The sequence below is a fragment of the Netta rufina genome (assembly GCF_964035555.1).
Source record: "Netta rufina genome assembly, chromosome: 3".
Classification (NCBI taxonomy): Eukaryota; Metazoa; Chordata; class Aves; order Anseriformes; family Anatidae; genus Netta; species Netta rufina.
Genome location: NC_140125.1, coordinates 45,112,258 through 45,127,063, shown reverse-complemented (window position 1 = coordinate 45,127,063; position 14,806 = coordinate 45,112,258). Strand labels below are relative to the sequence as shown.

At 45.7% G+C, this 14,806-nt stretch overlaps 1 protein-coding gene across 1 annotated transcript in view; it reads right to left on the bottom strand.

Annotated features, from left to right (window-relative positions):
* The window catches only part of TRIM67 (tripartite motif containing 67), a gene marked incomplete at both ends in the record, with an annotated part of 30,174 nt that extends 15,753 nt beyond the window's left edge, over window positions 1–14,421 (bottom strand). Inside the window, 5 exons of the mRNA XM_084285191.1 lie at window positions 1,020–1,179; window positions 3,237–3,347; window positions 4,623–4,745; window positions 8,606–8,701; window positions 13,510–14,421. Coding sequence (XP_084141317.1) covers window positions 1,020–1,179; window positions 3,237–3,347; window positions 4,623–4,745; window positions 8,606–8,701; window positions 13,510–14,421 — 1,402 coding nt within the window. The remainder of the gene's footprint in view (window positions 1–1,019; window positions 1,180–3,236; window positions 3,348–4,622; window positions 4,746–8,605; window positions 8,702–13,509) is intronic.
* Window positions 14,422–14,806: the final 385 nt, after the last annotated feature.

Below are 14,806 nucleotides of genomic sequence, written 5' to 3'. Positions count from 1 at the left end.
ACAGATTTATCTGCCAAATGATCCACTCCATCTTGGGTCTCTTAGGTTCAGAATCAGGTTCAGGGAGAACAGATAAACTGAACTGAAATCTTTATGCTTATTTGGAGTTAAAAAAAATAATCACATCCAACATCACTACATGATTATTCTTAACTTATTCATGAACTTCTGCCAGCCTCTACCCCGTTGGCCACTTGTTTAACTAAGGCTTGATTCACCACTGAGTGGAGAAAGTGGCCTGATTCCCAGAGACCACCATGAGTTTAACATCTAGTCAGCCTATATATCTCTCTACTTAATCCTGATGCAGTTGTGTGCTCTGCATACACCACGTGCATTACAAGCACATGTTTGTTAGTATATTTTTGCCAATGGCATCTACTGTTCATCAGCTTCTGCTTTTAAATAATTTCCTTAACCTCCTCTTCCATTTATTTGTGCCCCTCAGGATCGTTCTGACAACTGGAATCAAGGAACAGTACAGGCACTGAACTACTTTCTGCCTGTAATTCTCCACCTCCCAGTTTTATTTTATTTTAAAACCTGAGCACTGTTAGCAGCACATTCCGGATATAAGCCAAAGGGGTTCTCTCCCAATGAAGCATATGTGTGTGGGGGGGAGTATTTATTTACTACTTCAGCTGTTCCCGACAAGATAGAGGTAACTAGTATTTTGATTAACTCGGTTAAATCTATGAGTGCTATAAAATGGCATGAAGTTTCATGCAGCTGATGTCTTTTGAATCACCAAAGCTAACAGACAGTCCTACTTTGAAGAATTCATCTTTTCAAATATGCAACGGCACATGGTATCACTGTCTGAGCCTGTCCGGGTCACTGCATGTAAGGTGAGCACACCCTTCTCGGAAACACCCAGCGATCTTAATTTGTTTGAAAGGTTTTTAAAAATATCCAGCAATTTCAAGTCATTTCTCTTTCCTCCCTCTGCGTCCCCCCGCTTCCCAGTGCAATTTCAACACGTGCATGAAAAACAGAAAAACAAAATCACAAAAGCTCACCCCTACATTTCATCTGAATAAAATCCAAATGGTGAATCGCCTCCAGTAAAGGTTCACTATCCAATGTCAGGTCAAACTCAGCAGACACTTTTGGCTCCAAGGCTCCTTTGACCCATTGTTCCTGGGATACCTGAACACGTTTGATTAAAGCATCTGAAATCTGAAAGACAGCATCAAGCTTATGATGAAACTGCAGATGAAGCAGCACATTGGAAGACATTAGAAGTGACAGTATGGCTGAGAAATACAGCACAAGGAAACCAGGAATACGACAGCATGAGAGTTGAGATGGGATCCAGTAATTCTGGGGTGAGTTCCATTTATGTGGTATCCTTTAGTCTCCTCCTTTCAAAAACAATCTTAGAATAGGGAAGTAAAAACTGCATTCGTAAAGACCATTAAGATTGTTATGTATCATGTCTCTGAATGCCTCATGCACTTGTGAACTCTGTTCTGTGCTGTGTACAGTATCGTTTTGCTCTCCTGTTTAAACAGCAGTTGCACAAACAGAGGCTTACATGTAAGAGAGTCTATCCATTTAGCACAAATAATTCAGCTGAAAGGAGTAAAAAATCAAAAGGAAAAGAAGGTGTGTTTTTCTCACAGTGAGGGAAGTAAGTTGTCAGCCAGATTTCCTTAGAATATGATGGACTTGCTATCAATACATCAAAACAATTTCATTTTTAAATCTTTGCTCTAGCTCAGCGTACAGACAATTAGGCCAGAAGTCACACTAAGATGATCCCAATGGCCTCCTCTGTAAGCAAAATCTTGGCTCTGAGGAAATCAATGAACTCAACTGTCCTTGAGTTCAGCAACACCAGTTGGATACCTGGAATCCTTCCCAGTGACATTCCTGCAAATCACAGAGAGCAGAATTTTCTTCTGTCTAGGTCAGAGATATTTTTCCTGTACTGCAGGAGTTCAGATATTCTTCCTCACTACTGTCACTGTAAGACACTTCTGTCTGGACTCCTGCACCAACAGCTCCTAACCAGTCTGTGCCTTAAGTGGAGAAGCATCTTACAGCCTTCCTACAACCTTGGAGTCACTTACAGGGGTGCTGGATCCCTTGGCTGCGTTTCAATATCCTGGCTGCAGGAGTAGTTGGCTCTAAGTAATGCAGTGCTTCAGTGTTTGCTGGTAACCTGGAAATCATTGTTAAATAAACCAGGAAAATGTAAAAACAAAAGTACTTTTTTTACGTAAAAGGCGAGCACAAAGAACGAAGTCACAAAGGTTATAGGAAAAATAAGCTGAAACAAAAAGAAAGCATGTATCTAAGCATGTGCGTAAGACCTAAAGGTTGCATTCGTTCTGTAGTATCCAACTGACAGCTTGCTAAAATGCTGTGTAGTCTTTGAGATTAACATACACCACACATTCCTAACTCTTGTTTGAGACCAGACGTGACAGTAACAATCAATCTGGAGTGCTAATAGGTTTATGTTGGCTAATTTTCATCCCGTTCTTAGGGATACTGTGACAGCCCTCTGACATTCATGCATTCATGTGTGCAGCATGCCCTGTTCAGCTGACAGCCACATACAAATCATTCTGTCTGATGTGCCTTTCTTCTTAGGCAATTTATAAGGCAATAAAGCTAATACGTTAAAATAAGAATTAAGGAAAATAGTTAATGTGATTAATTAGGCCAAGTAATTAATTGGATAGTAAAACTTATGTTTTTTCTCATCAATTGACCCTTTCATGATTTGTCGAATCTCCTCCCTCGTCTTGGCAATGGTAACCATGAAAGACTCCTGCTTCCTCCCTGAGACCTAGGCTGCACAGCTCCTGGAACTGAGCCAGAGAAAGTCAAATGTTAAAGAAGAGACACCTGCCGATCAATCCTTCATGTTGTAGGCTTACATGAGATCTAGCCATAAAATCTCACTCAACAGTTACTGAGGCAGATTCTAAGGGGCCTTCTATACATTTAAAAACTCTTCAAACCTTAGCACACACCTCTAATGAGTTGTCTGATGTAGAGAAGATGGAATAAAACCATCAGATTTAGTGATATTAAAATTGTATAGAAAAAGAAAAGCTTGCACCTAAGAAACAATATTTGCAACTGGCCTTTTAGACATTACCAACAGGAGTTAAAATGAACCTGCCTTGGAGGTGAAAGGTGCTAATTAGCAAAGAAGTCCATTTTCAGATTTACATATCAATTTTTTATTTTTTTCCTCAGAACACTGGAAAGAAAAATACCTGTAAAAACCCAGAGGGATCATTTTCTTTGATAACTTCTAGGCAGTACTCCATAAGCCCTGTTGACTGACGTAGCTTCAGCGTACAGTGATTTATCTGGTCCCAAACAACCTGGAAAACAATCAGTACAGTCCTGATAATTGCCTCAGCTCACAGTGAAATGTATAAAATTATTTCAGAAGAGGCAACAAGCGGATGAGTGTGTTAAAGCTATGCTTAATTTAGCTGCCATATGGCCATTGCCACATCTCCATCAGCTACACTCACTTGCTCTGTATTGTAAATACCGATAATTAGTTTGGCAAAATGTTGTGCGCAGGGAATCTCAATTTTCAGAGCAGATTAATTGCTCAAACCTCAGGTTTGCTTGGGGCAGAGAGAGCACAGAACATGTTTTTGCATTTGCAGTATTCACATTTACAATCGTGCTTTCACTAAAAATTGAGCTTTCAAAAAACCTTTGACTTAAAAAGCAAATATTACAGAGGATAACTGCAGGGATAGCTTCTTGCAGATTATACTCTGCCATTATCTTCACAATTCCCCATTGATCCTGTTCTGCTTGAAGATGCATTGCTAGGATTAAGAATGCCTCTCATTTCTTCCAGATTTTGTACTAGATTCTGCTGTAAATTAGGCCTAATAGCACTGTGTTCAGTCACAGAACTCCACAGTTACCTCAGGCTAAGGGGAATGAAAAGCAGGATCAACTATGCTGTTAAAAGCACGTCCTAGATGTTGGTTCTTGTTAAGCACGGGAATTTTGGAATGCTTACTTCAGGTAGATTTTATTAATTGTTTTCCACTTTATATTTTTCACTTTGATTTTTCCTTCTGTCTTAGATGCCATTAATGTTACCAGCACTGTAATATCTCAAAATCATTTATGTAGTTCCCTTTTCCAAGAAATTTGCCTATTTTCTGACTGCCACTTTGTTTAACCACCCATAGCTTTCTTTTCTTCCCTTTACAGCATCTCTTTAATATCTTCCGAGTAGCGCATGAATATCTGGTGGTGGCCTGTCTGAATTTCAGAGACTTGAAGAGAAACCAAAATCCTCAAAGATTTACTTGGGCAGAAGGGGTTTCTTGCATTTGGAAGGACCTACAATCAAAATCACACAGAGGTTACACTAACAAGCAGCTGTTAAAAGTGAGCCCCAAAATATCAGATACATAGAATGATGGCCTCACTCAAGAAATTGCTGAAGTACAGGCCTAATTTTAAGTGTATAAGCACATTTCCATTAAACTGCTAAGATGGAACCTGCTGAAGGACTTCAGGATTGGGCTGTTCAGCATTAAAGGGCTCAGAACTTGACAAAACGCTCACTAACACAAGGTATCAACAGCTGAATATTCACAGCTAATGAGAGTTACACTCACTTTTAGCTTGTGCTCACGTTCCTTGGTAACTTTTGTGAGCAGTTTGGCCTTTTGTCGTGTTAACGCATCGACCAAGGCATCACACTGAGCAACGAGACAGGCTTCATAATCCAACCCGTTCTCCTAGAAGAAGTTGAGAAACATATTAATCAAAGAACACATTTTATAGCTTACACAATCGTTCATTCTTACCATTTTCCATTCAGAGAAGATTTCTTTTCAAGGTTTTAGCATGCCTATTGCCTTTCTGATTTCATTATTGCTGTACCATTAATATCCACATGCTATAAAACAAAACAGTGAGATGCTATGCCACAGAGTAAGTTTGTATGAAAACCTTGATTTACTGGCACTTTTCCAGACAGCAGATGTAGTATAACATAATGTAAAATCTAAACCTGCCATGCACAATGCATATATATATGTAAGAGGGTTCTGTCCCACTGTATAATTATTGCAGTGTAGCTCCCTTGAAATCACTAGCTCTACACTATGACAACTAGAAGAGAATTATGGACCAGGATGCAGTCCATAGGCTGATTACCAAGAAATGAATCAAGTACGAATATTATTCCTGAGATTTTGTGTATTGCCTCTAGTACTTTTTCACAAATAGCAAGCGCTTGGCAGTCTTTTATTGATGCTGTGGTAAAACTCTCTGCTGGGCAGGGGCCAGCACGTGAGGTGCACAATGTGTACTCCTGCTGAGTCCTGAACAACGCCTGGGTATCGCTCAGCCTTGCATAAACTCCTATACAAAAAACAGGGCACAAACCCCGCTTCCACTGACTCCCACTGCAGCTGTAGAAATCTGTGTGAATGTCTTGAAGAGTCTTGTGCTAACCCTCCTCCAGGGGATGGCTCCCTCTGGTTGTGGAGTTGGTGCTGTAACATCCATCGAAGGGAGGCTCTCCCTTGCTTCATCTGCTGGGGAGGCTAGAAGGAGAAAGCTTTCAAGCTCCTCTTTCCAGGAGATGCTCAGCTGTCCTGTTAACTTTTTAACCAGGTCCCCAAATCAACAAAAAGAAAAAAAGTGAGATGATTTTAAACATGTGCTTAAGGAGAAGCATCTCCATGGAAAGCCATCACACATCACACACCCCTAACTCCTTATTTTCTCTCAGCTCTTTTGTTTATGCTATTCTCTTCTTTTCTGTTCATTTCTTTTGTCTTCATTCTTTTGAGACCAAATCTTTCAGCACTGCATTCCTTTCCCTGCAGTACAACACCTTCATCCCTTCCTCTGTCCAAGGGAAGCGGGCTCACTCTTCATTGTCCTAGCCACTGGCAGCAAGAGGGGAGCAGGGAGACATCACACAGCTTGGTTACTGTTCACAGGTTTGTTCTAGATTCCTCCTGTTTGTATCTCTCCCTCCTCGGCTTTTATCACACCTGACTCACTCTTAAGCTTCTTTCTGTCAAGCTTCTCTTGACACACTGTTATGTGTACAGAGCCTGACTCTGTAAATGGCTGTGGTGCATCGTTTTTTCTCTTCATTTTCTGTTCACACATCAAACAGGGTGTTTGGCGACATGCCTCTTCCGAGTGAGAAAGGAGGAAGTTGTTACAGCAGATGGGAAAATGTGAAAATCGGATAATGACCACAACAAGGAGGAGCAAGGAAGCAACAGGGGCAATGAGGAAGGAACATGCATTTTCTAAAGAGAAAAGACTACAAGATTTAAAAGTGACCTCAGAAAGGGGAAGGGAATGAAGACGAGGAGAAACCAACAGATCTGCAAAACGGGAGAAAGAATAGATTATGAATTTGCAAACTGCCCCAGGCAAGACAAAAGCACTGTTCCTGGTAGCTCTGACATGCTCAGAGAAGAGATGAAGAGTGGATGGCTAACTGGTCCAGCATGCATTGAAACAGGATAATAAAATGAACATATGGCTCATTCCTTTGTGTAAAAATACATTTTAGCCGAGTAGTGTCTGTATGCATGTGTGGTAACCACAAGACAGCTATTAGAAATACCCTGCACTGAGATACATGGTTCCAGGTACCTACATGCAAATTACATCTATCTACCTCCTCAAAAATCAGTCCAAGAACTGTTCTTCGGTCCAAAGGCCAAAAGGCACAGATCAGCTCTTGACACATTGAAATCCCTTCCCCTAAAACAGCATGGCTGCACCAAACCTGCCTACTGGGAGCAATCCCCAGCATGTGCCATCGGTCAGTGCTGCTCAGGCTTCACCTGGGAAGAGTACAATTTGTCATGGGACAAACCGTGCCGTGTCAGATGGTGTGAGTGATCATCATCTAGCACTCAGTTATACCCTAGCCTTGTTTCACTTACTAATACATATGCAGCTGATTAGTCCTTATGTTCTGGTTTGCTAAAATTCGATGTCCTCATTCAGACTCACGCTGGAGACTGGCTCAACATGTGAGGTTCACATCCAGCTTTGTGTCCAGACACACCTGAATTTTAGAGGGTGGTTGGTAGATACTATTTCCTTTTTCAAGCCCTCCTCTAGCATTTAAGCAATGAGCAGCATCAAAGAAATTACTTGGTCTTTTGATCTAATTCTAGCAGCTCCCTTAAGCAGAGCAATTTGCCAGTGATTTTATTGAAACACATTAAAGGATTTTACAGCGTAGTCATAAATAGTCGTAATAGGCCACCTTTGGGTTTCAAGAGGGAAAAAATACATTTTTAATGGAGGTAGATGACTCAAGAAAAGACTGGTGACAGAATATTGTTTTGGATGAGTTATCCCAGCCTAAAATAGCTGCTAGTACATATAGGAAGAACGGCTCTCTACAGGTACCTCTCCTTCTCCTTGGAAAATGTCAGAAGCCCAAGTGACTAGGCTGGATGAGCTATTTACCTTTTAAATAGCTAAGGTCAGCTGAGAAAAACCTCACACTGCATCCAAAACATGACACGTGACAGGTACCAGTCAGTGGCTGCATGCTGGTTTCTTTCAGCTAGATGTTCTTTCCTTTAACCAATTTCCTAGTCTTCGCTTGTTCTCCTTCCCACCCTGTCACAGAAGGCTGTGAGGGTGGGTAATTATGCTGCTCTGTGGCAATCCACGAGCTCTGGCAGCATTTGTGGTACGAATCCATAATTGGCAGCATAAAGTGTCATTTCTTTAATGATTACGTTCTAAACCGAATACAGATTTTTGAACTTGGGCTTTGGCTTTCTGTTAGTAACAGAAACAGGACTTGCTTGTTGATGAAAGATGAGCAGGCATATCGTGGAGCAGATGATGCGTATCGCACAGAAAACACATGGCAGCAGAGCGCTGCTGCTGCAGATAGCAAGTGTCCCCTCCTGGAATCAGTGAAGCTCAAAGCACAGCAGCACATCCCCAGCCCCACTCTGCAGGGTGAGAAGGAAGTTAAGGATCACCTAACCTCCAACACTGATCAGAGTTTAAATCTGGTTGAAAATAGAACTTGTTTCATTTGGGGTTTGTGCTCTCAATTATTGCACTCACCATGAGCCCTATTCTCACTGTTGAAGCTCGGCAATTATGTGCATGGAAATATCTTCTCCTTCAATAGACAACCAAATTGATTTAGTTTCTTTTTCCTTATTTTTGACTTCCTAAAAATTCTCCAATAAACAGGTTGGCTGGATTTTATCCAGAAATTAGTACATTTTTAGAAATTGCTAGATGAAAAACAAGTAGTAAATTGTAAGTGGGTAAAAATGAGAACTTATCCTAAATTCAAAGAATTATCATCAGGCAGGAGGCTGGATTCAATCAAATACAAATCAACACAGCTCCAGCGTCCAGTATTGAATATCAGCTTCGTGCAATAAGCAGCAAACAATCCGGAAGCTAAAAGAGGCTTACAGGCATTATTTGATGAGTAATTTTGCCTAGCAAATACATTCAAGAAAGGTTAGACGATTCCAGGAAATACGAGAACAGCAAAGGAGACAAAGTCATCAGATAAATTATTCACTCAGTTCTATTGATTATGTATTATCACAACAGCTAATATTCTACATACCTGTATCTGCTGCAATAAATTTTTCAGCTGAACCAAAAATTCTTTAGCTTCTTTTGCTTTATCTGAAACACCATTTAAAGCCTGAGAGAGCTGTGCCTGCAAGAAAAAAAAAATAGAAGGAAAAATTAGAGATAAAATGCAAAATCTCTTACTAATCCTTGCTTTTAACAATTAACAATGAGCTAAAAGGTTTACTTGCTGTCACATGTATTCTTACACACAGACTGTGCTTGAAGAGAAGAGTTAAGATTTTAATTGTAGTAAGTTTTAATAAAGGAGAAATATGCATGTGGGGGCAGTCAAGTATTGTGTCTGCACATTACATTTTATTACAGAGACTCTGTAACTCAAAATACTTTTTACAAGACAACTACCCACATATATAACGAAATAATAGTCTTACACAGCAGCATCTGTCATGCCAAAAAAATCCCCAAGTGCTTTCAAAACAGTGGTTTTTTTTTCCAAAGCCTGAAATCTTTTTAAATGTAGTAGATTCTACCAAACCTACGACTTCAAAGACAAATCTGTGTTTTCAGAATTCATAGTAATGTCTTTTGGGGGCTTCGGTTTTCCATGCTCCAATCCAAGAAATGGGTGAACATTTCTGGAGAAGCTGAAAAAACCTCTTCTGATAGCTTTTGACAGGTGAGATATGAGGACTTGATCACTGCGTAAGTACACACTGGACACCCAACTTTTCATTTGCTCAGCTGGCACCTGATCTCTCTAAACTGAACAAGACATTTCTTGATGGACTTTCTGGGTTGGAAGGAAACTCTGTCTGGAGGAACCCATGGTCTGAGCGCACAGTCCTTGAGCAGCTTCCTTAGAGCCTGGCTGGGACTACAGAAACCACACTCTTCCATCTGGCAGCCCAAATCCAGCATTAGGTCTCTGCCAGTGTAGCATGGAGAGATGGGATGGGTCCCCTTGTGGGTGTCACTGAAGACATTTTCTTCTTGCTGTCATACTCGGCCTTCTTCACAAGGGCATACACCGAGCATGGGGCTCTGGGCTCCTGTGCCAAGTCCTACCAGTAGGGCCTTCTCCTCTGGGTTTGCTTCTTAGTCGCACTTGGCCACCATCAGATTGCCAATGCCCAAGTAATATCCTCAGCAAACAGATATAATAATTGATGAAGAAATGGAAAATTAAGTATTCTTGATAATGTCAGACCCCCAAAAGTTTACAGTCTCTTTGGCGCTAGGACTAGAGGGTGTCTTGATACAGCACCTTCTATGAAGGAAGGCACAAAAGCTATGAGCCCCTAACAGGAGTCCTAGTTGCAGTCCTGGAAGTCCCCTGTTTTCTGCAAGGGTCCCTGTTTTCTGCTAGACCTGCCGATCAGGACTGCAGATCAGCCCTCTGTGTGCTGGTTGTGGCTGCCATGACTTAAAGCCCACCCTTTTTGATGGCACTTTCTACCCAACCCACAAGGTGTTTGGGCCTTTGGTTTGTCCAGCTGACACATGACAAGGTGGAACTGGGGTATGACAAAGCAGTGGGGAGGAAGCAAGAAAGAAACAGGGGGCACAAGCATCAGAAGTTCTGCCAAGGACCGGCCCAGCACAACTGCCCCAGTGTTTCTGTCATAGCAAAACCAAGGACTGGTCCTGACAAAAGTAGAACTTTTCCAACATCAACCCTCACTTACAAATCAAAGTGTATGTTGCCAGATAAGATGAGCCAAAAATTATTTGTGGCCATCAGGTAGAAACCCAAGCCAACGCAGACGAACTGTGGCCACCGCAGGCGCTGCCGGCAATTCGCACAGTCATGCCCGGCTCCAGTCACGCTACCACTGCGAGGGACTGGAGCAGACACTTGACAAAGTCATTGATCAGATGGCTCTTAAGGGAATTTTCGTGCTCACTAAAAACAGCAGTTGCATTAATGCGGCTGCAGCACGGAACCACGGAGAAGACCAGACCTCCATTTATGAAACCCACTTAGAGATAATAGCCTTGTTTTTCAAAGCGATTGCAAAGGATACCTTACAAAGCAGTGGCATCTGGTCCTGCACTTCCCATTAAAATCAAACCGAGCTACATGACTAAGCCCTCAGTAAACCAACCAAACCATAAAATGCCCTGTACGCTCTGAGCAGTCTTGCGTGCTGCAGAATATTTACTTGAAGCCAAGCTGAAACGTTACAAGCTCCATTGGCTATGATAATTAATAACTCCTGACAAACAGTACTCTGCTGATGGTTGTCTTTACTATCATACCTGCTCCGGCAACAAAAAAGTGAGGATGCTGGATGCCAAGTTTCTGCTTCTATCAAACACAGGAACAGGGAGATAATGAGGGTGAGTAATTAAATCCAGATAGGCATGGAAGACTGATGCTTCCTTTGATTGTAGAAAATGAACCAGATAATGCCAATGTCCTTTTTCGAGCGCACAGCTCGTGTTCGTTTAGCTTGTTTTCCCTCTTTCTCTCTTTAGCAGCAGATTGGCTATTGATTAGATAAGCTTACCCTGGCGCTGAATGCTGAAAGAGCCCTCATGTTTTGGGGAGCACAAGTCTTCACACCAGCAAATAAAAGCAGGCGTGCAGACTCCAATTCTATGTGTCCACAATCATTTAGGAAGTGCAGAGCTGAAACATGCCCACCACCATTCCTCATATTCGTAGGTCCTCTGTTCTTGTTTTGAATGCCTCAACCAACTTCTCTGGCAGTACTTTTACTTCATCACCTCAAGCTGTTGGTCCAGATGCACAAGTCATGTCAGTGAACATAACACAGCCCACCTAACTCAGTGGATTTACTTACCCTGCTCCATGCCATCAGGGCCCTCTTTTTGTTTTCCACCCTTTTTCATCCCTCTAAAGGAGAGGTTACGTGCAGCAGGGTAATGAGGAAACCTGCACCATTAACAGGGGCCAACCAGTCTTGAACAGCCATAAGGGCAGTAGCACGGCTGAGGGGAGATGCCATTCGCACCGTGTAGTCTGAAACACTGCGTGGATGAGTTCACACGCTCTGTAATTTCCCACCAAATCACTACGTAAGGCTCAGACAACGGAGAAGTTGAAGAGCCTGAGCAGAAGGCTAGTGCAGAAGTGGGTGGAAACGGTCCTGAAGGTGAAGACAGGCAGGGGCTCTGGACAAACAGCTCTAGGGTCGGTAGAGAAATTGTTCATCTGAAGTTTGCTGTTGTGGGATGAAACCACGCCCTGTAAGAGGAGGGGGACATGGCACTACCATGTGTATCTAAGTATCTAACTCCAGAGCAATTTTTCAAGAGAATGTGAGCTGCTGATTTAGGCTGTCTGACTGCATGGCTCCACTATATTTACTTTCAGCCAAGCACATTGTTCTGGGGAAAGTAATATTCACATGAGACCAACTTCAGAGTCCCCAAATTAGTTAATTTTGAGTCTTTTTTTTTTTTTTTGGCTTTCACCAGCCTTTTCACACTGAGATTGAATCTATAAATCAAGAGAAATCACATTCAGAGATACCATACTCCCAGAAAAAAAATGCAGTAAAAATAGAAACCAACTTGCTCTTGTTCATTCTGGTGACCTCAGAAAATGACCAACGGTGCACTCTGATCACAGCAGAGTTTATCACACTGTTCAAAAAGGCACCAACCAGTTTTAACTCAAAGTAAATTGTAACACAACACAAGCCGGTCCCTCACAACACACAAAACGTTAACCACATGTGAACAGTGAGCTCGGTCACTGCTCATGGAAATAATTCTGCTCAGAACTGGAATCTGCCATTAGCAGCTTAGTGATGGCTGCAGATCTGTGATCTGCTCCTTCTGAGTTGAGAGAACTTCTCCCCTGCACAAGTAACAGTCACATTAGTGAGGAGGCTGAGCCCTTGGCCAAGAGTATGCATTGGACACGCATTTGGAAGGAGCTTGTCTTTCTCAGATGGACAAGCTATGGATTTCAACACCAAGTGGCATCTTTTGGAGGTCTTAAAACCAAAAGTCAGTGTTTTTCATTATGCTAGCTCATGCTCAGCCACTCCATGGCTGGAGGATGAGGAGACCTGACTTGATTCTGTCCTTTCCGGCAGTGTCTGAAAGGATCTCTCTGGGCTCCTTTCAGTGCTATCTGCAGCAGAGAAGGAGATCCTGAGGCCATCAGAGCTAGCCAAGTACCCTTCGCGCGGCCTGTAGGACTCCTTTGCCCCCAGCATAGCTGGACACTCCAAAGGACAGCTCTCAGCTCAGATGTCTTAATACAAATGAACATACAGAGGGGAATTTAACTAACTTTCCCAGGGTCCATCATTTTTAATAAGAATGAGCTAACTTCGTGCACTTTATAAACTTTTATGGTCATGTCTTGCTCTTTATTCAAATGGTTGCAAAGACTTATCTTGCACCACCTGTGCTGCAAAGCACTGACTCTGAGATCTCCGGGGTCTCCAGGAAGGGCTAAGGGAAGGGAAGGCTGCAGGGAAGGATCAGACACAACATCATGGGAATCACAGGAGGTTGTACTTGTCCCCTGAGCCCACCCTACTATTCCTCACTCACTTTTGTGCCATGAAGGCCCCCCAGCCATTCCTTCTGCCCTCTGGGTATTGAGAGGAGGAGAACATCTCCTTGAGGACCGGGAGACAACACGGTGTCCTGCGAGCCTCCCTGCCACACCTTCACATTTAAAAACTTTGTGTGGCTGCGGGCCATTTGACCAATGTGCGGCATCGACAGGAAGGAAGAGGTGGTGGGAAGAGGCTGAGCCCCAGGAGGTGAAATGGAAGAGCGGACAGGACGATGGCATGGACAAGCAAGCTGGCGGGGCTGGCAACCCCAGGTGCCTGCTGGGGGTCAGCCTGAGGGCTGGTACTGGGATCAGGCATGGGGGCAGTGGGAGGGAGCCTGCTGGTGCCGGTACAACTCGAGTGAAGGCTGCGGGGCGTCGGGGCTTACCTTGTGCTGCTTCCACATGGCTCCCAGGGCCTTGACGTCGTGCTTGCCGTGCCGGCCGTCCTCCAGGCACTGGTAGCAGACGGGGCTGCGGCAGCTCAGGCAGTACATGCTGTACTGCTCCAGCTCATGCTCGCCGCACGTCGCCGGCTTGCGCCCGCCGCCCGCCCCTTTCCCTTCGCCGCCGGGGGGTCCGTGCTGGCCGGGCGGCGGCGCCAGGCGGTGCTTGGCGAAGGGCCCGCGGGCCGGGTGGCAGCGGAGCTGGCAGGCGGCGCAGTACAGCACCTCGCACTGCTCGCACAGCACGGCCGCCGGCTCGGCGGGGCTGCGGTCGCACAGCTGGCACTTGGCGGTGCGGCCCTGGCGGTAGCGCTGCACGATGGCCTCCAGCAGCCGGTTGCGCTGGAAGCCGCGGAGGCCGCGCTGCTCCAGCGAGGCGCTCCGGTGGCACTGCGGGCAGGTGAGGGACGAGCCCACGGGGCCGGGGCCGGGGCTGGGGACGGCGCCCCGCGGAGCTGCTGCTGCTGCTGCTGCTCCCCCCGGGGGTGCGGGCACCAGCGGCAGCACCCGCACGCCGTTGGGGGACTTGAGGCTGGGCGTGTAGGAGCCGTAGCCGCTGTCGGTCTCGCTGTGCAGGCTCAGCTTGTCCGCGTGGTCCCCGCCGCCGCCCGCCGAGCACTCCGGGTCCAAGGCGGCGGCGGAGCCCCCGGGCGGCCCCGGGGTTGCTGGGGCTGGGGTTGGGGCCGGAGCGGCGGTGCCCCGCGGGTGAAGCAGGGCCGGCAGGTGCTGCTCGCTCTCCGGGGTCTGCACGGCGATGGTGCGGGCGCAGGGCAGGCAGACATTGTGCGAGCAGGGCAGGATGATGGGCTCCCTGAAGAGCGAGCCGCACACCGGGCACTTCAGCTCCTCTTCCATGGCCGCCGCCGTGTGCACGGGGATGGATCGGGGGGCTCCCCCCCAAAACTCCTCCCGCTGCCCTCCTCCTTCAGCACCCGGCGGGCGCGGACAGCTCGGCGGGGCCGGGCCGAGGGGCCGGCAGCCCGGGGACGCCGCCCGGCCTGGCCCGGTGGCGCTCTATGGGGGCGGCTTTATGGGGGCGGCTTTATGGAGGCGGGAGGAGCCCCTCGCAGCGAATGAGGGGCCGCGCTCCTCGCGGCTGGGGAGGGCGAAAACAGCCTGGAAAGGGGCTCTCAGGGCGGAGGGGGCTTCCCTCGGTGCCTGTGGAGGTGCTGTGGGGGTCGGGGCTGCCTGTCCTCAGCGCCGCGGGGGCTTTCTGAGCACCCGGCCGGGCGCTGCCCCC